Below are 27,332 nucleotides of genomic sequence, written 5' to 3' on the forward strand. Positions count from 1 at the left end.
TACAAAAGCATTTGGATTATAGAAGTATATTAAGTATATAGTAGACTTGGAAATTTCTAGCTTGGTGAACTACTACTACATTCTAATCCATTTTATCTTCCAAATAATCGATTTGTAAGCTAAGGATAGGACCAGAAGCAATGTCTTTATGCAAAAACCATTCCTATTTAGAAAGTTTAAAGCCTATTTGTTGCTTTGTTGATCTAGTATCTTTTCCTTTCCAAGAATTCTGGTCTCCCCAACTGCATTGTTTATTTTAAGAAGAAAAATATAAAAGAAGTGTAAACTCAGGAACGATTTGCCAACTAAGTGATAATATTGAATAGAAACAATGACTGTGCATGTTAAACATAAGCCTTAAGAGAATTCTTATGACATCACTTCTATCTGGTTTTATCTACTGAAGTTTGTGCCTATTTGTCAAATACACATTTCTATAACCAAACACAATGCACTCTTTTCTATCAACCATTGCACTCATCACCTGCTGTGCCTACAGAGTCACTTAAAAGTAACACATTCATAGTAACTATTCATATCTAACTTTAATTATTGTTTTAAACTGTTTGCCTAAATGTCTATTTAAGCTACTGTTCCAGGCTGCTCTGAAAAGGAAGGTAGTCACAAATGAATTTGTGGGCTCCCAATAGGTAGGTGCTGCATCCTGCTGCTCACCATGCTCCAGACCAGCATATTTTAACTCTTTCTTAACTTGACCATACAGTTCAAATCAAATATATCAAGGTGGAGTAAAGCAAGCACAGAGACTTGAAACTTCCTTCTTTCTCCAGAGTCTGCTTTAGACTGCCATTAAGCATGAAGCTGCCTGCAGAGCATCTGTCTCTCCCACGGCCACCAGCCCCTGCAGCAAGGTGCAGCAAAGCCCTGGGCTGGCATTAGGTTTGCAGGGGCATTCCACAATGGATTCACTGTAAGAACACACAAAGTACCTGAAGGTCAACAGACCCAGCACAGTCCCTAGAGTGAGCCTTACCAGAACAGGCTTTCCAGAGCAGAATCAATGAAAGTTTTGACTTGTTGCTTCATGAAATGTGAAACAAGAAGCGTACTGAGAAGCATTCTTCCACATCTTTTGGCTGTTGTTGAAGATAAGATGAAATTTGTATTTTAGTCTGGTGTGTCCCACAACATGCCAGCAGTAAATTTTCCTCTGATGGACTTCTTTAGCTATTCTCCCATATTCTCTGAACCTGGGACAACCCAAAATTTTCCACAAGGAATTCACTTCTTAGAAGTTTTTTAGTGGATTTATTTTCCCGTACAGGGACATGACAATTCCTAGCAAGTATTTCAGATAATTGGTGAGGAATATTCCAGTGAAACTTATGGATTCAATGCAAATATTGGCCTGCATTCACCTTGGGAAAAGTAATTTGAAACTTGGTCAATGACAGATGAAAAAAACTCTAAATTCAGTTTTCAGGAAAACCACATTTTAAACATGTCATTTCTGGTGGGGAATGCTTGCATTTGCATTCTCTGCTATTTTCCTATGGTTTCACTTCCTGTTTTAATCACAATTTCATTCTGAAACATCAAAATTCCTTGCAAGATAATAATTGTTCTGAAGAGCTGCAGCTCCTAGAAAGAACATGGACATCAGCACAGCTGCAAAAAGCAATATCAAAACTTGCTAAACAAAGATCTTGAGAAGTTTCTATAAAGTAGGCTGCCAAGTAGTTCTTCATTTTTAACTGTGCAGTCTCACCCCAATCCAGGAGAGCTTACTGCTCCATGAAAATGGGGTACAATGCACAGCCATGATGCCTTCACTTTTTGACAAAATGCTTTTCCTCTGAAGTGCTGTGTCTGCATTTCATGGAGTTATAACCCAACCAGGAACCTACTAAGCAGATATTCTGGAAAAGGCAAGTTGAGTGGGCAAGTCCTACAGAATTCAGAATCATATCTTTGGGTTTTTTTCTTCCCTCCTCCTCCAACATAGACAGCCATGCTCTGAGCTCTGCTTACTGGACATTTGGGCAAAGATGTTTCACAATCATCTTCACTGGTGCCTCTGTTGGCGCTGCTGGGGCAACACTTTTTGGCATAGGACTAAAAGCTTGGAACCTCCTCCTAAAAGCATGTTTCTGGTGGACAAGAGCAGGGTATAATTTTTCCCTTAACAAGCATCAAAACCAAAGGGGATTGCATCCAGCCTGTTTTTTACCCATCTTCCATGTGTTTAAAGACCTGCCTGAGAGGGTTCAATACTCTTTGCTGCCTAAAACACCAAGACATCACTCTTCCCTCCTAACTGCTTTCCCCATCTAGAGCTGGGAAGGTGGTTTCTTGGCTCAGTTAAAGCTGTTCTGTTGGCCACTGAATATTTAAAAACCTATTAAAATGGAGTGAGCAGCAGCCTCTAGCCTCTATGTATAAAAATAAATTCATCTACTTCACATGAAGTTGTTACAGTAGCAGCAGCAAGGAAATAGCATCCCATTCCACAAAGGCTGCTTTCAGGAAGAAGAGTAAGCTGATCTTGCATCCCCAATTTGTGTTTAAACCACCAAGCTAATTTTAAAAATTCCATATATAATGCTTTCGTTGGCCCTGCTTTACAAAACAGTATCAGTCACTTGTCTGTTGTGCCAGGAGCCCCAATTCAAACATGCAAAATAAGTCAGCTGAGAGTATGTGCAGCTGCCAGAAGCAGAGGAACCACTCCTTGTTACAGGTTTGGGAGAGTTCAGGTGTGTTTCTGCTTCTGAACTGCTTAGCTTTGCCAAGATTCATCTAAAACCACCTTTTAGCTCTGCCAAGATTCAGCTAAAAAGAGATTTTGGGGAACACACTAATAATAACAGTAATCCCACAAATTTCAGTTTCCTCAAGGATTAAAATAGTTCATCATAGCAATTGTGATATTGGGCATAAAAATCCCAATTCCCTTTCCCCCACTTTGTGTCTCAGTGGATGTAGAGCAACACTCAAATAACATCTCCCCTTGCTTGTCTATATTTTATACTAGTTGGCACAGAAAAGAAATGGGTTGCCTGGAGAGAAAAAGAGGAAGGAAACCCAAAAGATAATTAACACTCTCAGTAGTCAGAATGAGAGTCCAAGCCTTTAACTGTGACAGAGCCTGCGGAAACTCTGATACAGCAACACTGCCAGAACCATCAGCAGAGCCATGATTGCTTTTTAGCCTTGAGTGGGGAAAAGGCAGATGTAAACCCAATCTGCAGTGGGCAACAGGAAGATTCAGTAGTTTACAGCTGGTGTGAACTTTAAACAATCCCTCAGAAGTTACGAGGGTGTCCACTGAGTCAAAAGACAGCTCAGACCAGATCCAGGATGGGGGTGCCCACTTCCCAGAGGTTGCTTCTGCTTCCAAGAGCAGAATGCCACCAGGAAACAGGCAGCCAGGGGGCAGCCACGTGGACTCCCCCCAAGGCAGCCTCGGCCCTCCAGGATTTCTCTTCCTTTGGACCCCACCTGAGGCACTGGCTCTTCTAGTTACACCTAAAGGGCTCTTTCCCCCTGGCAACCCCCATCACTCAGCTTCATCATTACAAGAACACACATTGGCTCCTGGTGAGGCAACATCCCAAAACCTGTTTCAGGTAAAGCAGCTTTGGTGGTAGCAGACACGTGATGTAGTCTGTATTCAGGTAGGACCCACAGGAAAACAAAATCCTGATCTCTTCTACTGATGTGCCACTGGCTTTCTCCATCTTCAAAGTGAGCTCTGCAGAGTGGGATTTTTCAAAATCACTTAGTACATGGGTTTAACTCTGGTGCCTCTGAAGTATCTGATTTAACTCCTGCTGTTTGTAATGAAAGTAGTGACATCAATGTTATTTATCCCACTGTCTCATTTTATCTGCGAATAATAAACACTTAACAACAGTACCCTGCTTCTCAGTAGGCTGAGATCTGCTGCTAACAAGTTACCCAAATACCCTTATCTGGAAAGAGCTAAAGAAAAAAGAACTGTCTGGCAGTAGGAATATCCATCTTTTTCCACAAGGGACTCCATGTATCAGCAAAAATGTCCCACTAGGTTTTTGCTTTGGGAGTTTTTTGATTATGAGGGGACAAATGGTTTTAAAGATAAAATTTAGTCATGAGCAAACAGGACATGAAAAGGGTCTGTCTCTTTACAAAAATTGCACCACTACCTCAGTATCTCCTAACTGCGACAAAGAGGCTGCCATGAGCAACAGTTTACCCAGTTCATCTTCTGAACTGGATTTCATAAGGATTAAAAAACAAAGCCAATGGAATAAACAGCCAAGGCAGTGGGACTTTCTTAGACTTTTCCAACTCAGCAAATCTGCAAGGTCATTCCTGCATACTTGTGGGCACGATGGATTAGATTGCTCCTTCACTAAGGAGCAATTAATACTTGGAGGATAAGTAGTAACTACAGGCAATTCCAGAAAACATACTGGCTCTGAGGAAAATGAAGCAGCATCTAAGCAAACCAGAAAACTTGACAGCATTTTCCAGCTCCTCAAGCAGCAAATGTTGCTGTTAAGAGAGATCAAGGCAAGGCATCATTTTTTTGAAAATGACAGAAAATACAGAATGTTTTTTCATTCGACATCACAGGTACTTATTTGGAAAACATGAAAGTCAACAAGCTAACATCAAAGTGAAACCATACAGAGCTGAAAAATTTATCTGGCTTCAGCACGACTCATGAAACCATTTCCATTGCTAAATCCCCAGCAAAAATGCCCTTGTGCAGCCACCATTTTTGTGTTATAATAAAAAGATACATTAAAGGACAGAGCTCAGTAGCATGCAAGGAACTGTCTTGAAATTTCAGATTCTGATCTCACAGCTACCAAGACAGCAGGCCTTGCTTATCTCTTCAGACAGCTATGAATGCTTTAAATACAAGAGGGAATTTAACTGAATGAAACATTCCCTATTCTAAGTATTCACAGAATTTTGAGATAAAGCAATTCTTCTAGGCCTTATTTTCCAGCCTACAAAACAGCAGCCATAGGACTTGGTTAATTCAGAAACTCAGCTGTTGTAGACAGTGTGCAGTGAATGATTTTAAATGCTCAAAGATGATTAATTCCTTCATCAGTGAGATTTTTCTGTTGGTTAATTAGTGTTACAACATGTGCCTTAACTCGAGTCCAAATTTGTTTGGAATCAACTTCTAGCTACCTGATATTGACATTTTTTCTACTTGAAAAGAAGCTTCTTTGATTTTTCAATTTGCTTTTCCCTAGACTTTGTTCAATCCAACATCAATGAGCTTTTTCTTGGCTAAACACCAAAATAACATTATTTTAATCTCACATTAGAAGAAAAAAATGTCAGGACAGAATTGCCTTTTTTTTTGATTTCAGAACCTTTTTACAGTCGAACACCCTTTCCAGTGCGTGAGCCTCAGGACTAGCCTGAATATTTTCTCAGTTCCATTATTGCCATAGACATACACGGTGCTATCGTTTTACACATCCAAGGATTGTACTTCACACAGTCAGTTTGGTTTGACAGGACCTCTGTGATCGTTGAGTCCAACCTGTGATCCAACATCAACATTTCCATGAGACCATGGCACTGAGTGCCATGTCCAGTCTTTCTTCAAACACCTGCAGGGATGGTGACACCACCACCTCCCTGGGAAGTCCATTCCAATAACTAATCAACTCTTCTGTTGATTAAAATTCTGAAACAATTTTTCCTAATATTCAACTTAAACCTCTCCTGGTGTAGTTTAAGACTCTTGCCCTGTTCTTTCTTACCAGGGAGAAGAGGCTGATGCCCACCTGGCTACGCTCTCCTTTCAGGTGGTTGTAGAGAGCGATAAATTCTCCTGCAGGCTGAGCAGCCCCAGCTCCCTCAGCTGCTCTGGGCCCAGCCATGCTAACCCAGCAAAGGCCCCTCCTGTCCAAGCTGAGGGCTGCCAGCTTTTCCAGGAGGCTGCTGTGGGAGATGGTGTCCAAGGCATTGCCGGAATCCAGGTAAACCCACGCACAGCCTGCCCCTCACCCACCAGCTGGGTTGTCTGGTCAGGCAGGACCTGCCTTTCCTGAACCTGTGCTGGCTGGATCTCATCCCTTGGTTGTCCTGCACATGCTTTGTGGTCACACTCAAGGGGATCTGTTCCATGACTTTGCTGGGCACCAAGGCCAGGCTGACAGGCCTGAAGCTCCCTGGATCCTCCTTGGGCCCTTCTTATGGATGTGGGTCCCATTGGCCAACCTCCAGTCATCTGGGGCTGTCCAGTGAGCCAGCACTGATGGCAAATGACAGAGAGCAGCTTGGAGAATCCCTCCACCCTCTCCCTCATCACCCTGGGATGGATCCCATCTGCTCCCAGGGACTCGTGAGCATCCAAGGGGCTCAGCAGGTCACTGACTGCTCCCTCCTGGATTACAGGGGGTCCTTTCCTCCTCCTGTCCCTGTCCACCAGCTGAGGAGGCTAATGGTCCTGGGGATAACAGGCCTTACTGCTGAGGCAAAGAGGGTGTCAAGTACCTGAGCCTTTTCCCTCCTTTGGTAACTATATTCCCTCCCGACACCCAATAAAGCATGGAGGTTTCCTTTGGCTCTCCTTTGTTTCTAATGCATTTAAAAAACCCACTTTTTACTATCCTTTACAGAAGCAGTCCAGTTAAGCTCTAAATGACTTTTCGCCTCCCTGATTTTCTTTTTGCGTGACATCCTTAAACACTGCCTGAGTTGCCTGCCCCTTTTCCTAAGGTGATACACCTTCTTTTTTTTCCCTGAGCTCCTGCAAAAGCTCTCTTCTCAGCCAGGATGGTCTTCTTCCCTGGCAGCTCATCTTCTAGCACGTAGGGACAACTTGCTCCTGCACCTTCAAGATTTCTCTCTTGAAGTACATGCAGTCTTCCTGAGCCCCTTTCTTTTTAAGGACTGCTTCCCAAGGGACTTTTCTAACCAGTGTCCCAATAGGCTAAAGTGACCCTCTGGAAATCCAGAGGTCTTTGTCTAACACCACCCCCTCACCCCTTACTTCCCTAATTATTGAAAATGCCCTCATTTCATGGTCACTGTGCCCAAGGCAGCCTCTGACCATCACATCTCCCCCCAACATTCCTCTGTCCGCAAACCACAGTCTAGTGGGGCATCGCCCCTGCAGGCTCATTTTTTACCAGCTGTGTGAGAAAGTTCTCTTCCACTCACTCCAGGAACCTCCTAGACTGCCTCCTTGAGCTTACAGGAGACATCCAGCAGGCTAAAGTCTCCCACAAGAACAAGGGCTGGAGATGATGAAACACCAGCCAGCCACCTATAGAACGATTTGTTTCAACCATTCATCATCCAACACCACTGATTTTCACCCTGTAAGATACTAAACTGAACCCTGAATGCCTTAAGGGGGATTAGCTTCCAAAATATAATCCTCATAAAAGATGTGTAATTCTGAATGCACTACCTTGCATCTGGCTCTATTAATGAGATCAATTTGGCAAGCAATCAAGATTTCTAAGAAAGAATTTTTACCGGTCGTTGCAAAAGCTCTCATACTTACTCGGTAATTTCTCATGGACATCTCCTCACAGCACTGACTCCTCCTTCTTCACAGTACAACCCACAAACTCCAACTCTCCCCTCACCCAGCTCACCCACTCTTTTATAGCACTCTTCCTTATTGGACACAGCTGTGGCCTGTTAAAGTCAGGCCTGTTCCTAATCTTTGGTGATTAGTACAGCTGCAACTCCTCAGGTGTGAGATTACCTTCCGCACTATCTTTATTTTCTTACATTCTTTCCCCCCACACTGAGTTATCACACTTAACCTTCAAGTAGTTACAATGTTTCCTCAAAAAGTAGTCTTTTTATTATTTCTGATTCATATTTTATTATTTCTATTTATTATTTCTATAGTCACTTACTATGTTTTAATTAAGTTTTCATGTGTGTTACCAATTTCTTAATCTTGATCCTATTTTGACATGGTGTTTGTCAGGTCTCACAGGAGTCCATGAGGTCAACAAAATTCTTGACAATCCATCCAAAGGGAAGCATTCCCTTGGGCAAGACCTGCCACACAAATGACTGCCCAGAAGACAGGAAATCTCTTCATCACTGAAATTTAGCCGAATAATTGCTTTTCAAATTTTATTTAATTTGTATGAACATTCAGAGTGCTTCTACTTTGAAAGATAGGACTTAGGTGTAGAAAACCAGCTGTTGTATCTAGGGAAGAGGCTGGTATCTTTGCTCTACGGCCATGGTGAATTTCTTACAGCTGGGAGAACTAAAACTCATTTTTTCCAAATATTTTTTCCTGAGAGATAAAGAGAACAGAAACATTTGAAAATGCACAGGCAAATCAGATGTTCTTGTACAGATACTGAGAAAATTCTGTTTAGCTACTTAGTAGCTACCACTGCAAGGTAGTTCATTCTGGCTAGTAAATTAAATATATTGGAAGCTTTTGTCACCACAGCGCATTCATTTACTCTCACAAAAGAGCAGAAGTGTGTTGAAGTCAAGCTTTTAAATGCTTTGAAACCAGTGGTGATGGTAGGCAGAGAGTTCAAACTAACCGACACTTTCCCAGATAAATACAGCTAGGAAAATGTATTGGATTCTATCAATTCACAGTAACTGGCAGCACTTCAAAGGGAAAATCAAATTTATTTCCTCTTGAAGGCAAAAAAAAAAAAAATCATTTTAAATCTTCATGAAGAAATTTGCTTTACAGTGTACAGGCAGCTTATGTTAGTCAGGACATACCAAAAAATGGGAGCAGCAAAAGCACCAGTGCAATAGTGCAGCAATGGCAGCCTGGCTACACCCACCTACTAACTGTGTTTCATAAAGCAAAGAAATAACTTATTGTATGTCATTACAGACCACCAGGAACCTCAATAAAAGGTTTGGCATTCCCAGTGTGCAAGCTGCTGAATTGCCCTGTCACTGACACTTCTTGAAAGCCTCCAGCTAAACCAGCATTTGACAAAAGCCAGTAGCCTTTGCTCTACACAGAACAGAATTTGTTTGAAAAACTCTGTAGAAGACTAACTTAAAAAAAAAAAAAAAAAAAAAAAAACAAAACTAAAGAAAATCTGACATTGTTGCCTCCTGAAGGGAATATAATTTGGTTTTAGGCTTTCCATCACACATCTGAACAGGATGCTGCGACTTACCAGTTGAATTGAAATGAGTAGAATTGAACTGTCTTCACCCAGAAAATGTTCCAGCACGTCTCAGGGAAGGATGACCTTTTAGGACCTTTCTTTGACAGGCATCTAAGCAACTATTTGCTTTGATAAAAATAAGATCTAGATTCCCTTTCTGAAATGCCCAGACTGGTTCTTTGGGTTTTTGGGAAATGCATCACATTTAAGCAAAATCTTACAACAAAAGTCTGCATCACAAAGTCCTCTTGGACCTCACACTGTTCTCACTCCAAGACTGATATTCTCATTTTCACAAAAAAACTTGCAGCTCCTTTCAACCAGCAAACATAAAATAATTAAGTTGTTCTTTAACTGCCAATCAATATTACTAAATTGTTTTGTTCTATTTTTGGGGGCTTGTAACCATACGTGGACACTTACTGAACATATATCATCTTGACATTTACCATGTAAGCCCTCCAAATCACCAGTCCAGTGCCAAAACCCCTGGAATGATTCTGGCTGGTGGGAGGTGGGACTGCTATTTCCCAAGTTTGCCATCATTAATTTGAGTTCTGAAAATAATGAGACTAGGTCTTGAAAATACCTCTAGTTCGATAAACCTACCTGAATAGTAATTATAAACATATTCATCATTACAAGTCACTGACTGCACCATCTTACAAAAGATTAATTATTTTAACTGTGACAGTCCTGTTACTTTTCTTGGTAAAATTGAGGTAGAAGAGAATTATATGGAAACGCTTCTTTGCCATTGTGCTTATTGTTATTTGGTGATCATTGACCTGTTTGTATCATTGGTCACTGATTAATGTCTAACTCTCCATATCAAATGCTCCCAGCCTTTCAATTTGCTGCCCCCCATCTCCCAAGCCAGATGGGGGGCAGCAAATTTAACTCACCAGCATAAGGGTGAATGTCCCAAGAAACTGCAGGACTGGTGAAGGGTCTGGAGAAGAAGCCAAATGAAGAGCAGCTGAGGTCACTTGGTCTGTCCAGCCTGGAGGAGACTGAAGGGAGATCTCACTGCTGTTACAAATTCCTCATGAGGGGAAGAGGATATCTTCCTCTGATGTCTTCTCTGTGGTGACCAGTGACAGAGCCCAAGGGAATGGCCTGAAGTTGTGTCAGGGGAGGTTTAGGTTGGATATTAGGGAAAGTTTCTTCACCCAGAGGGTGGCTGGGCACTGGAACAGGCTCCCCAGGGGAGTGGTTACAGCACCAGCCTGACAGAGCTTAAGAAGTGTTTGGACACTGCTGTCAGGCACATGGTGTGACTCTTGGGGTGTCCTGTGCAGGGCCAGGAGCTGGCACTGAATGATCCTGATGGGTCCCTTCAAACTCAGCATATTATATAATTCTATGGTAAATTCAAACAAGCCAAAATTTACCAAAGTTAACCTTTTCTAAACAAGCCAGATTACACTCAGGATCTGAGAATGATTTTTTTTTCTTCAGAAAACTGAGAAAACATGAGGTACAAAATTTTCAACCTGACTTCTCTCCAAGAAGCAATCTCTGAGCAACCCAAGTGTGCAGTCAGCAGTGCTTTAAAAAGGATGTGCTATGTTAAGTCATGCAAAGCTTCTAAATTAAAATTTTCTCTCTCCCATAAAACAAAAGGAGAGCTTAAGTCAGGCCAGCCAAGATTACACGTGATTTTCCCTAAAACTTGTCAGACAACTTCAGCTGAAAGATACTTATCAACAAATTCTGAAAGCACCAAAAGTTCTCAAAGTTTTATCACAATGGTCTCTCTGCTGTTTGTCTTCTAAAGCAAAGCAAAGCAGGTGTTTGCCAAAGCTAATCTTGGTTTTACTTTTTGTTAATAAAAAAGATGAGATTCTGGTAAGAAAGGCAGAATTAAAGCAAACAGTTATCTAAGGCATAAGGATTTGATTCCATCTGTGAATCAAGAATGCAAGTGTGTGCACAGCTGTAAGTCTACAAGGGAAAAAAAAGCAAGAAAACCCAATAAACCACCCCACACAGCTGTTGGTGCAGACTTTTGAGCCCTGCTTTCACCTGCATGTATTGCAAGTACCCTCACTGTTTAAAATGAAGTTATGCTGAAGGAACAGGTGGAGATTTTTATAGTTATTGTTACAACAGCAAGAATGGTATAACAGCAGTGGAGGAGACTAGTGTGCCTAACCTGCCTCTTCCTTCAACTATCCTGCATCTGCCAGCTTCACCAGAACACTTGCAAGGGTGAATGCTCAGGTAGCAGCAGAGGCAATGGCAGCACTAATACTCTAATTTCAAAGATTACCTCGTGTAACAAAACAAAAGAAAGAACTACTTGCTATGATGTGAAACATGAACTTCCTTGAGAAAAATAGTTTGCTCAGAGTAATTTCTGGTTTGGGAAAGTAGAATAAAGCTATTAATTGTTTGATATAAAGCTATGCCAACTGATATAAATATCCTTCAGTCAGAAGTACGGAAGCTGAATTCTTCTTGCATTTGATATGATTATAGTCTATAATTCAGTGGCAGCACAAAATTTTATACACAGCATGAGATACCATCTTGGTGCCTTTTTATAAGGCTTTCAGTTTTCTTGGTTATCATTCACCATGTGCTTGGATGTCAACTAGATGTATGTGAATGTCTAGGGTATATTTTTTCTCAAAATGGCAATTCCTTTTTTCTATGTGGTAAAGCCAAAAGACTGCAATCTTTTAAACTCTATCTCTGGTCAAACCCAAAAGCACATTTTTTGCTTGTTATCTGCCTGATAACTCATCCATATTCTTTACTCTCCCACTCCCAAAATGTTAATGAACTATATTGAACATGTAACTCCTGAACTATTGTGAAGAAATGGTTGAGACTGAGCGGATAGGTTGGTGCTACATCACTATATATTTATCTGAGAAAGGTGTTGAACAGAACTCCTTATTTTCTTTAATAAAAACACCATTATGTGCACAATAAAATGACTAAAAAAAACCCATACAAGAGCTAAGGAATTCTCACAGAAGTAGATGTGCTTTGGCTTGCCTGATTACAGGTGCATTTGGTTTGGTTCTAACTTAAAAGGAATTATGAGAACCTTGGAAAACTTGCCTCAATTAAAAAAAAAAATTAAATCATAATTATGTTACTAGAGTCAATTGTTAAACCCCTCCTGCTGTATATGCATAAAACAAGTTTTACCCCTTCAGAGAACTAAGGAAGTACCAGCTAATACTGACTCTCCTGTAGGAAATACTTCAAGGTGCTGTTCCCAGAACAGTGAGAGGGGTGGAAACTGCAACCATCAGCCATATCTCATTTTTAAAGGTGAGCAGTCATGCAGGGAGGATCATGCAGGATTTTAGAATGATCTAAAACTCCACTTAGGCACTAAACAACCATTTCCAGTTCAGAGAGCAGGCCATAATGGAAGCCACTTGAATTACTTACAGGTGCTGAATGGGAGCTTTTGTGGGCTCTGGACGTGTGGCTGTGGTACTGCAGGCAGTGCAGCAAGCTGCCAGGTGCCAGCTGAGCCACAGCTACCCTGGAGCCTCTGTCCTTCCCTTTCCCACAGAAAATGCAAGGAAAAGTGAAGTATGGCTTCTCTCAGCGACATCAGTGACACACAGGGGCTGCAGATCCAGCTTGGCCTCCAGCACACCTTTTATTTCACCACATTAACTGCTGCCTCTGGGGCTGATTCCAAAGAACCCATCATTCAAATCAAACTCAGTTCTCTTTATGTTAATGGCATTTTATTTCAAAATATATTAACCATTCTGTGCTTACAAAGGACTGCAAGTGTGAATACAATATCAAGTTAAAAGCTTCTTAAACCTGCTACAAAACCCATTTTTATTAGGATGAGGACTGGTGCATACAATCAAAATTATTTAGTTTAAATACCTCTGCAGTCTACACAAGTAGTTCTCAACCTTAACTTACACATTTCATTGGGCCACAGATGGACACAAGGGTTATATTGTCAGTATTTTACATGCACAACCAGGCACTCTATCAAACCCAATTACTGATCAGTTTTGAACACAGTTCCATTCTGAAGATGTATCACACATACAGACAAAATTTGTGTCAACAGACAATAGAAGTTATTGCTCCAAATCCCCATGGGGCCTGGTAGGAACACACACTTTAGAACAACCTGTGCTCTGTAATGCAAAACATCTGCTGTTAGGTTTGAGTAGGATGTAGCCAGTCTTAGGATAAGATGTCAAAAGTTTCTTTGGATTTGGTTTGGTGACATTTCCCAAGGGGAAAAAAACTCCAACCCTCCCACATCTTTTGACCAAAACATCAAATGCTAGCTAGCATATATAAATATATATATATATATATATATATATAGGCAAGAACCTAACTACTGATATAAAAAGTTGGTTTCCAACCATCCAACCATCACTAAAGCACAGAAAATTGGTGTTTAAAGGCAACAATCTGAACAAATTGAATGCTTGCTGAATATACACATGATGACAGATGACAAGCTGAAAACCCTGATCTACACAGACAGCAGATTATGAACAACACAAAAGTAGATTTTATTGATACTTGAGAAAGATTCTGGTTTAGGCTGAGACTGGCAGAAAGAGTAGTAAATACTGGGATTTTTGTTTTTCCAACCTTATCGCCCAGATGCCAGTTCTTAAGCCTAATGAACTTTTGCAGCGTGGCTACTTTTTGGCTTTGTGATATCTCTTACATTTAATCTACATGAATACCATGAAACATTTCTCTGACTATAGGTTCTCATTGGACCACTGTCTATGACACTAGTGGGTAAAAAGTGAGGCTAGGAGAAGAAATCAACTTTTTGCTTTAAAAACATCATTCTAAAAATTCTTCATATATATATATATATATCCTAGAGCACTCACTCTGCTTTATCAGCTTGCAGATTCACCCTGCTGCAAGCAAATCTGCCTTGCATCTCACTCAAACCTGGCTTTGGTGTCACCAAATAGTATTTATATTAAAAAATTAACCTTCAATTCAATGCAACATGAATTATATTTGTCCAAGTCCATCCATATGCACAGCAGATCAAGGATGCATTTATTTCCAATTAGCACTTCCTTCCTGAATTGGACATACTATTTCAATATGGACACTAAAAGCATGCCTCCAGGTCCTGGAATCAATTCCCAAAGGTGGATGGAAGCAATACTCTCATGTACTAAACCATATTCCAAACAAGATACCAGAGGGGGGGTGGATGAGTTTAAAGTCTGGGGAACTGAAGATGTATTTCATTACCTAATTATTTTGGCAGTTTTTAGAGGATGTGTGCAAATACTTCCAGGAACAGCAACCTCTCAGCAATGCATTACTAGCAGCTTTTCTCTACTTTACATGAACTACAATTAAACAGCGGTAGTCACGCTACCAGGATTTGCTTGGCTCTTGCTCAATCTGTGTCAAGTAAACATGAATTGTAGAAAATGTTGCTTGTTTTCATTATGTACAGGCACTATTTTGTTCTCAGGTATCTTAAAAATATTAGGACAAAATTTCAGTTAAAGTCTGATTAGGACAGAGACTCTCAATATTTATATAACACTGCATATCAATATATACATTTGCAAACCCAGAATCCCTGAATATATTTATGACTTTTGGCATTGTTTCTTTCAAAACCCTAATTTATTTTAAACTTATTTCCAATTTTATCACTTAAAGAAATTTTGGAAAATTTTACCATAAAGCATTAAGGTACCTTAGTAAAATGACAGATAGACAGTGCCAGGTCAAAGATCAAGTCTCCCTAATGTTTGTTAAGAGTTTTAAAAGACTCCAGTTTTGTACAAAGAGAAATAATAAGGAAATTGTTGAGTTGGTTTCAGCAAAAAGTGTAAGAACTAAGAAGAAAACCTTTGAAATACAAATCAATACAGAGTTTATAAAGATGATGCATCCATGGATTTAAGAGATGTCAGCTGACACTCAATAAAGATTATCTGGCAAATCAATTTTCTCTTGCAAAATTGGAAACTTCAAGGTAAGCAACTGCATCTCTGGAAGAATGCTACCTCTGCTATTAAACCTAATGAATGCTACCTCTGCTATTAAACCTAATGAATGCACCCTTCAGCACCTTCAAAGGAAATCATAGCCACTTCCAGAGGTAGCATCCATTAAGGTGGCAGAATCCCCAGACTTTAATATAATATAAACTCAATATAAATTGTGTTTATATTATATTAAAGTCAATATAATATACACACAATGTCTGAATAAAGGCAGCGGTGGAAACACCCACTACCAATGATGCAAAGCTATGGAATCTCAGTAGAATAATGGTATTTTTCCATCCTCAGTGGATCAGGTCCACAGGAAAGGCTACACTGCAGCATTCCTAGTACTAGGGATCAGTAGGAGAGCAAACACAATTCAGCTGCTGCTTTTACTGGAGAACAATTTCATCCAGTTTTGTTTATTCAGGCTTTCTGAAAAACAATGTTGAATACTGAAGCATACACCTATTTCAAAAGTTATGCCTATACCCACAATGGAAAATACTGGAGACGGCATCCAACTTCCCCTGAACAATGCTTTTTTTCTTATTTTAACTAAACAGATAATGTATTTCCTATTCCAATAATCTCTGACAAAATATACATGAAGTATATCCTCCTCCCCTGTGTCTTTAAGAGAAGCCCCACAGAGCTTGAAATCAGACAAGCAGAAGTGTACCTGCACATACACATGTGCACATATCTCTGCATAGAAATAATATGTGGGTATCAACTTAGTTTCTGAAAAATGTGCATCATATGTATTATTATAATGTTAAACTGTTTCTTATTGAGCAGCCTTTCAAAATAAGTTATTTCTGCTCCCAATTGGTCATGGTGCACCTGTGCTGAAAGCCACCATATTGTAGTAAGGCTGGCAAAATGAATGTGTGCCAGGTTCTTGCCCATTGCAGTCTGCTCCTGGATGGATCCAATTAAGCCAGTATGCACAGTGACCTGAAGCTAACATGACACAGTCTCCTGGGCCAGCTCTGCTACAGCAGTGCTCAGCCAAGGTACAGGAAGGAAAGGCTAACTCAGACTCGAGTGCCAGAAACAGCACCAGCCCTTTGGCACTACACTTGATTGCAATTCCCCAAGGAGAATGATAAAAACCACCACAGCTGAATTTCACAATACCTTAAGACCACATTGTCTTGCATTACTATGAGCATTCCCTTCTGAACTCTAAATTATTAAACACTAAATGTACTAAATACACTTACTAAGTACCTGCTCCTGGAATGACTGTTTACAGTAAAGCTAAAGAGCATCAACTTCTTGCCTCCAAGCAAGCAGAAAAGATGGCTCTCCTAAAAAAACCACACTGCAGAGAGTGGTGGGGCTTTTTTTATTGGTTGGGTGGTTGTTGTTGTGGGATCTTGGAGCAGGGAGTTGAGCTGGTTTTTTTGAAAGCGACAATACATGTACTAAAATCTTATCCCACCGAACTGCTGGTTGTTTTTGCAGATGAGGCAATATAACCATGAACTGGCACTTTTCAAAGACCAGATGTCAAAATGACCAGTTTGATTATTTTCAAGACTGATCTATACTAAACCATTCCTACAAAGGCTGAGTCTGCTCAGAAAATAATATAGATTGCTAAATATTCAATGACAAGTTCTTCTATTTCTGCTGGTAATTAGACACTTGCTAAACACAAAACCCAAATAATCAAAATATGCTCTTTCATAAGGTGGTATTTTGTGGTTTTGGGGATTTTTGTGGTTTTTTTCCTAAACATGGTGAAAATCAGTGATTACTTCCTATTCCAAGAAGGGGTTATTGGAAGTTTTGTTCTTTATTCTTCTTTTCTTTTTGGTTGTATATGTTACTGCACCATTACTGAACCATATAGTTGGTTCCTCAATCAAGTACAGCAGACAACATGAGCTCCTGAAGCTACATTTACGGACTACATTTACTACATGTACTATGGTTCTTCATGGCAAGTCTGAGCTGAATTTGGAACAGAAAGCATCGAAATGAAGCCTCATTTCAAAGGAGGACAAACTAAACAACATTCCATCAGATGTGAATTCTCTGTATAAAAGGATTCCACGATGGAAAAGGAACATTTCAAAACAGCAATGTATCTTCCCAGGTGATTTTACTCATTTGCATTACTGAAGTTAATGGAGTCTCAATCATGGTTTTAATTTTCACAGCAAAGACCCTTCTTTGATCAAAGGCAATTGGTTGAAAGGGAACAAGAAAACTTAAAACCAAACAAAATAATGCATTTTAATGACTCTAAAATGACCAAGTCGAGTACCACAGGAGTGTGAAAGACTGTCTCAGAAAATGGGATAGCAAATGTGGACAACAAACGTGTCTTGACCAGTGAGCAAAGAGGTGCTTTCAATGCTGTCTACAAGAAGCTACAACAAGAACACAACAAGTCAGTGCAAAACTATGAACTAAAAAAAGTAATACAATAAAGAAGTTGCCTAAATATCATGGTGGTCTCATTCCACCTGGTTAGAAAGTTGCAGGAGTATTTTAGTAAAGCCTGAGGTTTCCCCACATCCTCCACCCTAGCCACCAACAATTATAAAAATGTGTTTCACTTAAGCTTTTTCATAAGCCACAAAACCAAGGAGATGAAACAGATACTTGATTCAACCAACACATTCTTCTTATTCACTTAATGATCTTTAGATCTTTCAGAATTTAAAATATTAAATGGTATGTTTCCATGTTTTGATAAACCTGAGTCATCCTACTAAATTAAGTTCAAGTCTGTCCCTCAAACACATACCTGCAAGTGTGCACAAACAGCATACTTAACCCCTCTCATTTAAAACATACAATTTTATCAGTAAAATTGCAGCAGCTTATTTTGAAAATCTGAGGAGCAGAGTATTTGTGTCGTGTTAGGCAGCCTATTTATTGCAAACCTACAGCAGGACTTTCTTCTTTACTCAGTACCAGAGTGCTTTCCAATCACTTTCCATGGCAATGTATTTTTGAAAACAATCTTCCAAATCTGTCAGCACTCCTAGAACTCACGTAAAACAAACATCTGCAAGCTGTTTGTGCACATATCTTAGATATCCTTATCCCTGGATAAGATCCCTTTGTTTCAAGCATTGAATTACTGTCAACAATAAATACAAGGCATGCCTATATTTTGTACAACTCATCATCAATCAATTTGAAATTTGAAATCAATTTGAGTTACTGGAAACTGAATGGTGGTTCTTTGGTTAAGCAAGTGCATCTGCTACTTTGTACTAGGGCCTCACTGGATTTGTGGAAAAGCTGTGCAAGTACGAAATACTTACCAAAACCCCACTTCCCATTTACAAAAAGGATCTGACAATCAATACAAAAGGCCTTAAATGTCACCAAAGCTGCATTTTAAGTAAAATTACATATTCAAGATCTTTGCTTATTAATAAGATGCACCTTAATATATTAAGATATATCCTATATCTCAGCAAGATATGTGGCCAGCTGCTTTACAGGGTTAAAAAGCCCCAAATAAGCTAAACCAAAATCTATGTTCTCTCCCCTTTCTTTCTGGTACTAAAATTTGTTTAAAAAGTGAATGGAACTAGCCACAGCATTTGAAAACCAACATTAAACAATTCCCATGAAACTTCTTCCAGTTACTGGAAGGACATGTGACCATCCTACATTACTACTGTCTGAAAACACTTAAGGCCTTTGATTAAATTTACTTGACAAGATGACTCCACTGGGAGGGTGGATAAACAGCAAAATATTATCAGATTTTGCTGAAAATGGGGGCAAGACTTAAACTATTTAAACAAGTCTTCCTATGTCAGTAAGAGAAAAACTCACATTTAACAGTTTGCATTTCTAAAAATATCAGGAAGATTTTTAAAATACCAGTCTCCAACAACATTAAATTTCAGTGCGTGTAAGTGAATAATATTTAAGTGTTATTATGAGTTACAGATGATGATTGAAGCTTATAAAGAAACACCTTGAGGAGAAGCAAACTATTACATTATACTTTCATTTCACAATGAGTGGTTTGCCCTTCTTTTGCCACCAGATTGCCTAAAAATAAATATTTTGGAATTACAGCTTTCTTTAAAGCTACTACAGTTTAATAAGACAAATAATCCAATAAATAAAAGCCAAGTCAGTAATTTCAGGAGATAAGATAACGACTCCAGTGGATGTACCTGTCCTCTTAACTATTCTTTTGCTAAGACAGAAGGTCTTAAAAGTCTTCAACAAGGCAGCTGACTGTGTGTTGGTATGCAAAGCCATGGGAATTAGACATTCTCTCTGGAAGAGGCAAAGTGCACAATAATGTAAGGCCAGTGCTTTCTCCTAAAACCCAGTCTATGCTTCCCTGTGAGCAGCCCCCAGGCAGAGCTGGGAAGGGACAGAAGGCCATCCATGGCTGTTGTGAACCCAAGACAGAAGACAGCGGTTCCCTCATGTTGCAGGGGTACAGCCCAGCACCTCCCTCACTCTGCAGACATCTTCGCCTCCTCAGGGCTCTCTCTAGGTGACCTGAGAGATGGAGGGAGGAAAAGAAGTGAAAAGTAAGACACAAATCTGCCCAGTGATTCCAAATAATTGTTTCTGATAAAATAAAGGAGAACCAAACACACATGAAGATTTTTTGTGTGTACTTGGAAGCTCTGTTTAAAACAGGGCAATTGGAATGTAACTTTTAAAAGCCAGAGACTACAGACAGGTCCAATTAGGAGTTTTTCTCCTTAATTACACAGATGAAAGGAGACAGCACTATTCATGCGAATAAGGCAAAGAATTATTTCTGACAAGCAGAGAATCCTCTTCAAGTTACATGTATAATGAGCTAACCTACATAGTTTAACAAGACAGTAATAACATTAAAATAGCTACTGTTGTTAATATTGCCACAATGTGATTTACAATTCTAAGTAGTTATTCAATTATGAGTTTATTCCTAACTGCATTATTATTATTATCCCATTTCTAACTGTACAGTTTAAAGACACATTTCTATATTCCCTAATTCTGTAACTTCAATAATGACATTACTAAGGACAATACTTCTAATGGAAAAATGGCATATAATGATATCACATTTTTTTAAATCTAGGTAGGTTTATATTTTGTAGTATTGTACATTAGGACATAAAAAAGGAAGTAATTTGGGGCAGGCCCCTTTTTAAGGACAATGAACTCTTATATATCCATAATAAGAGTTTAAAAATTATGTTCAATCATTTCCTAGCACAACAGCAACATATAAATTAGAGGACATAAAGGTATTATCAGCAAATTTTCTAAATGAGCCTTCTGTAAGAGGCTGAGAGACATTAAACAAACCCTTCCCATATACCTGTTCCAGTGAGTTCTTTACTTAGCCATACTTTTTATTTCTAGAATATGGGACAGCTGAATCCTCTTCAAATACTACAGTACTCACACACTACTATATAAACCCGAGGCACACATTGCCTACACCTGTGAATAGGCACAGTGATGTGTGTGAAAACACAACTCATACAAGTAAGGCATTTCCAGCTCACCGGTAAATCTGCAATGGCCACGCTGCCTGCGATGGAGTGGGCACAGAATTCGTTGGACTCACCAACATGGCACTATATATATTGGAAGCAACCACAAGTATACAAAGGAGAATTGGTCCTATGATGGCTCCTTCCAGTCCCAGGTAATATGCTCCACCAGCTACTGCAAGGCCTGTCAGGTAAGGGTGACCCCCTCTGCCACAAGAACAACAACATGAAATTAAGAACAAACACAGCATTATCAATTAAGAAATGTGAATTAATACTGAAATTTCATTAAGCTTAGGAAACAACCCATCTAGGTATAGCTACCCATATTTACACTATAAACTGCTGTCTGAATGACTGCACAAAGGTTCCAAGCTGCATTCTGTGCTGTATTCACATGACTGATCAAACACTGTTGTAGCCTGGAATGCTGGTAAGATCCACAGTGGAATAGTTACTTTACAGACATCTGCTGAACAATGTCTGAAGGGTTTAATGGCAAACACACTTCCATTTTGAGAGTGGAAAGATGGTTGGTTACACAGATTGCTCATGCTTTATGGTCAAGAACTGTTGAAGTTTATTTTAACACAATTAGCAACAGGTAATATGAGGACCCCTGAGCAAAGCCATTCAGTTAGCTGATGACAGCAACTTGAAGTGCATTTTTTAAAGAACAGTTAGCACATAGTTTTTAAAGAAATAGCCATGTTTTCTCATTTTGTTATAAAAAACCTCTCAGATTGAGTGTTTGCTATCATTAGCTTTTAACCTTTTCAGATGAAAAACTATTTTAATGAACATTTTAATGATTTTAATGAACGTATTAATATTTACTGGAAAGTAAATATTAGTAGTAGTAATACTTTAATGTATTACTTAATGTATTAATTTAATGTTTTAATGAACATAGTAATATTTACTGGAAAATACTAGAAGAGCATTTTGATAAAAGCTCTTACAGCAGCAAGTAAACCAGTTTTATTTTCTGTATCAGTGTTTACACAATAACAGCATTTACACAAAGCCTGCTCATCATTCTTCATTCTTTATACCTAAAATAATGATGGCAATATGGTATTGTAGAAGAAAAACTACAGCTGAAACTTGGCACACAATTCCCAGGAAGTTCCTCTAAATTCTGAGTGTAATACATAGAAAAAGTCAGCTAGTCAATTCAGAGCTCCAGCAGCTCCTGAGGTTTCTACCATGGTCCTGATTTCTACTCAACTCCCAAGTTTTCACCTTCAACACAACCATGTGCAAAACAAGGCCATGAAACATGACCTATTAAATCTGACACGCCTCAATCATGTCTCACCCAGATCAAACTTAACCTACTGGCAGGACCAGACTGCTCTCCTGAGGAGACAAACGTGGCCTGAAGTTTTATGTTTCTCCAACAATAGACATTAATTATTTCTAAACCTTTAAAAACTTCAATTTTTTCCCAGCATTTGCGTCAGTTTAGACATTCTTTTGCCTAGTTTTCTAAATTAAACAACAGATCACATAATGAAATAGGACTACATAAAGGTAATCCATTTGGAAAACCCTGCATAACCTAATTATAGCTATTTCAAATAGGTTTAATCTAATCTGCAAGACATCATGATGCTCACTGTTCAATTTATTGGGAAGAACACAATTTTCCTCTGCTGTCAGAAAATCTATTCCTCCCTCATATATTTTCTGGACAGTAAACAGAGTTTGTATCCTCTACAGTCCAAAAAAAAATGCATTCTAGGAAGCAGAAGAATTATTGGCTATTTAAATAGTTACTAACCTTAAATTTATCGATGATTTCTTGTTGGGAAAAAAATGTAATTTGATTATACTTCACTATTAGGTTTAATTAACCCAAAATAACTAGAGGCACAGTCTATGAAAATTAGTATTAATATTTGGCATATTATCATTAGGTATACTCTGTTCAGTGTAATTATATTTAGCAAACAAAATTACTAATTTCTAACAACACAGAAGTGAACCACTTTATTCTACATTAACTCTATTTTTTTTGTGGTCCCTAAATAGCTCATGGTTTTATCTGCTCTGCAGCATTATCTGGCATTAGGAGATAAAAAGAAAATGCTACACACCTTTACTTAGTAATTAGATAAACAGAAAACATAAACTAATTCTAACAACCCAACTGAAACAGTTCATTTTGCTGATGTTGAGTTCAAGACCTCTGAAGTGTCAAAGCTCATAGAAAAGTGGCCTGGGAAAATGAAGGCACTTAGGCCAGTAAAATTGCTTACTATGAGGTTATTCCTGGGCTTGAAGATACTGTTTTGCATGCTTCAGAAAAATGAGTTTAATTAAAGGCATCAGTGATTGTCAATCATTTTTACAATGCTAATTTTAAAAAGTGTTCAATGTACTTACCCTGATATATCTGAATAAATTGCTGTATCTACAAAATAGGTTGGCAAGAGGTGAAAAACCAAGAGCAGAAGGGCTTTGCATCCCTGTCCTTGCACAAGCCACAAATCTAGGACTGCAGGGACTGCTGCCCAGTATGTCCCCAGAAATGGCACTGCTCCAAGGATTGCTGCTAATGCTAGAGCACACAGAAGCAGAAGTGAAAAAAAGATCACAGAAACATATTTCACAAATATATTTACAGTTACATTCTGACACTTTTGCCACACCAGTAAGTCCCCCTTCCATCAAGTGCTAGAAATAAAGCATTGAAGAAGTGCCAGATGAGGCTCTTGGTGTTTTACAGCTCAGGTTTAGGAACATTTCCCATACAGAAGAGCTTCAGCCACTGACAGTCATAAGGAGTTAAGAGGCATCAGTTTAGAAGAACTTGAAGTTATACCAATCATGTACATTTCTTACTGTGTAAAAAAGCAAATGAACCCAAGTCTCACTCTAACTTACTGCGTCTCCTGCAGGCATCCATAATAGTGAGAAAGCAGGAAAACATGAGATCTATGACATATATTTCTGTATGCAAACATGTGCACACAGCTGCACACCCTTGTGCTTATAACAAAGACCTATTGTAATCTAAAGCAATACAGATCTGGTGCCACCATAATTTAATGCACCTTCTGTATAATAAACATAATACAAAGCATAACTAAGTGTTTGGGTTTTTTTTTGGTATCATTAACCAGAAAGCAAAAACCTTTAAAATTTCGCATGTAGCTGAAAAAATATAAGACTGATTACTCTCTAAGTAGGTCTAGTGACAACCAATGCCTTTAAGACAGTTGCACTTTACAATACAGCCATTTCCCATTATATTCGGGTTTGTTGCTTCATAGCTTCCCCTTATGCTTCCTTGTACACAAACACTTTGCAATTACTATTATTATCATTCTATATAGAGAAAGAAGGGCAAAGAGGAACAGGGAAGAAGGTTTCTCTCTGAGAAACTGTCCAGCCATTTCCAAAACTAGGATTAAATAATAAAAGAAAACCAGAGGCTGGTAATACAGTCAGAGAACACTACTGAGAATAAGAAGCATTCTTTTATCATGTATTTCCATGATAGCACATCTTCCTACATTTAGGCATCTTGAAAAATCAGCACCTGTCAACTGTGAAAGAAACCGAAGCCAAGACAGGTAGAATAAAGTTAAAATCTGAAAACACTTGAACTGAATACAAGAGAGAAGGAATTAGACCTAGCAAACAAAACAGAAAGAAGAGGTAAAATAGCTGGTAGGGAATGTGTTGTGAAAACAGAAAAAGGCAAGGCTCAGGGCAAGAGCAATCAGGGCCTTCTCTCCACCCTTCACACAGCCAAATTCTCCAAGATCAGACAGACCTAAGGTTATCAGCAACACTTAATATTTCTGATTTTGTACAATAAATAATTACATAATATTAGTTATGAATATAATTGCTCAAATCCTTACCAGATGGTATGAAGACTATGTTAATCCCAAATATAGTGTGAGTCAGCCAAGTGTAGAGTCCATAGAACCCAGCCATTTTGAGGGAAGCATCAAACACACCTCTAAAACGATCAAAGAGACTCTGTTAATTGTTATTAGCAAGACGATTCCAAGAACTACGAAGACACACACACAGGTTGCTTTGAATAACTGAAAAGTGTCACAAATAACACATCTCAAAATGTAACACTGAACCCTTTGTACATCTGTTCCCTCTGAGAAGAATAAATATTCACCACGTATGTAATTAAAAGCATTTAGACACAAAAAAATGGGTTCTAGGGATAGATGCCCTGAAAGAAACTGCTCAAGTATCAGACTATATTCTCTATCAAAAATAATCTGTTTTCTATGAGAAGCAGTACCATTCTACACACAAAGTACTTTTTCTTTCCTCTTTTCCACTTCTAGGTGTTTGTTCATTTTCTTTATCTGCTTACATTTCTGCATCTGCCCTTTTTCACTGGATCCCCCAGCTTTTAGGTTGCTTATTAGGCTACATTATTAAAAACCAAATGGTAAATCTGGGAACCTAATTCAATCCTGCTGAAACAGGTCTGAATCCAAAGTTCTCCCTCAAGTGTGATCATGGCTTCATGAGACAGCAAACAGGAGCTAAGTGCTGTGACATTTTTACAGCGCTAGGGCAGGTACACATGTGGAATATCCCATTCCTGAACTGGAAACCCATGTCTTAGATCTACAGTCACAAAAAGCCATAATATCAAACTGCTAAATCTCATTATTGTATTATGTCAGTTTTTCACCCATATTCGAGAAGCCAAGTTTCCTGAAATCACTATTTCAGCTCGAAACCAAGTCCCACAGCTCAGAACAGTCCTAACAGTTCCATCATTGCACAAGTGGTGGCCCATGCATCCTCTTAGCAAAGATCAATGTGAAGTCTCCTGATGTTAACTTTCCATTCATGTTAATTCCCATAACTCACAATGATTGTGTCTTGACAGTTTTGGGAACTCTGGCAGTAGGGCAAAGAGGACAGGAAGACATACAACAGCTGTCTTTGAAGGGCATAGAAAACCTGCCCTTTCTGGATCTAAAGTCTGTAACAGCATAGTTTCCTTCTTCCATTGAGTCCATAAAGCCATGCAGCAAAGAAACCTGTGATATTAAATTACTAGGTAGAATCTTTTCTGAGCTACCAAGAATAAGTCCAAGACTCCCAGTTTTTGCTTCTTTGGCCACTATCCTCATTTTTATTTCCGTAGGCAGTGTGCATATTTTCGCCATTGTTTCCTACCTAAGGGCTCACTTTTAGATTTCTACATGACTTCAGAATCAAAATTATCTTATTTAAAATTCATTCACTGGAAGCTATGAGTGCATAATAAACCTCACACATCAACACTACTGTCCAAAATGTGTGATTCTCTTAACAGACTAACCAGAAACAACTGTTGTCAGCCATTTTCCCCTCCAAAAGAGGGAAAGGAAAAATAAAGAAAAAAAGCAAGCTTTAAAGAATGACCTGAAATAACAAGTCTAATCTTTGACAGGCAATAATTACATGGTGCTAAAAGAAAGGCAGAGAACGTTTACAAATATGTGGTGGCATCAGTAAAAAAAAGTGTCAATACTTCTCCATTTAGATGAACTTTTAGAATATTAAAATAGAAGATCAGACCAAAATATATAAAATCTACAAATTTTGAAGAATGACATACTCACTTGTATTTGAGTTGAAAGAAAAAAAGTTTCAGACTTTAAAAAAAAATTTGGCGAGGAGGCAAGAAAATCCCAAGACCCAAGGCCACAGTAACAATGTTAAATGTGGATTTCCATTAAAAATTTAAGATACTTTCATACTTTAGCTACTCAAAAGTCTTAATTTTCTGCATTTTTGTGATATCTAACTCATGTCTACTCTTTCTGAGTAATCCTTCTAAGAAGAACCTGTGCAGTAATCTTCAAGCAAATCTTTTTCTTATCCAACAGGAACTGTGGCACAAACACATCACAGTTGTCAAAAATTTTTACAACAGGCCTTGAGTACCTCCTTATTTTTTCCAAAAGTTTTCTGTACTGTATAAAATTAACAAGGTCTTGGCATTTTCTATACGTATGCACCAAAACTACATTTCAGTATACAAGAGATGAGACAAGCCTCTAGCTTGAGAAAAGTACAAGAAGTATCACCTTCAGCTGAAATTAAAAAAACCACCTACAAGCAGTCATTTTAGATTTTCCCAGAGAGACTACAGGAAGGAGGGAAGACAGTGCTATTATGGTAACCAAAAGAGAGACAGCAACCCAGGGGAAAAAAACATTGAAGGTGCCTAGAAAACAAGTTGCTTTCTTAGTCTCAGCTCAAGGACTTGGCAGACAGATGCACTGGCAGAACAACAGGAAAACTAATCTGGGACTAACAGGTAGTCTCAGCCCGATGTCATTCTGCAAGTTGACACATAACATGTTTCTAAGGCCAAACAGTGCATACCTCTGATAGAGAGCAGAACAGTGCAGCATCTCGCTGGCTCCGTGCTTCTAACACACACCTAACACCGAGAGGAGAAGCCACCTCACAGTGCTGGAAGTTGGGAAGTGCCAGGGGTCAAGCACGAGAAGAAAGGAGGCTGCACCTAGTCTCATTCTCCTCCTCTCCCTTCCCCTGGTTTCTGTCTGCCTCAACCGAAGTCATAAAACGCAGCAAAGGCACAGGGGATGCTACTTTGTGGCAGATGTGGACCATGAGAACCTTAATCTGTCTGATAACTCATATTTGTTACTTTCTGGTAACTGTCACAAAAACTAAAAATTGTATCTTAAAGTCTGGAAATTCATATCTATTTT

At 38.9% G+C, this 27,332-nt stretch overlaps 1 protein-coding gene across 1 annotated transcript in view; it reads right to left on the bottom strand.

Annotated features, from left to right (window-relative positions):
• Positions 1-12,807: 12,807 nt before the first annotated feature.
• TMEM245 (transmembrane protein 245) overlaps positions 12,808-27,332 on the bottom strand; it is a 75,984-nt gene continuing 61,459 nt past the window's right edge. Inside the window, exons 15-18 of the mRNA XM_059471633.1 lie at positions 24,483-24,583; positions 22,996-23,170; positions 20,617-20,811; positions 12,808-19,606 (exon numbers count right to left, since the gene is read on the bottom strand). Of these exons, the coding sequence (XP_059327616.1) occupies positions 19,561-19,606; positions 20,617-20,811; positions 22,996-23,170; positions 24,483-24,583 (517 nt within the window). The 3' untranslated portion in view covers positions 12,808-19,560. The remainder of the gene's footprint in view (positions 19,607-20,616; positions 20,812-22,995; positions 23,171-24,482; positions 24,584-27,332) is intronic.

The sequence above is a fragment of the Ammospiza nelsoni genome, chromosome 1 (assembly GCF_027579445.1).
Source record: "Ammospiza nelsoni isolate bAmmNel1 chromosome 1, bAmmNel1.pri, whole genome shotgun sequence".
NCBI lineage: Eukaryota > Metazoa > Chordata > Aves > Passeriformes > Passerellidae > Ammospiza > Ammospiza nelsoni.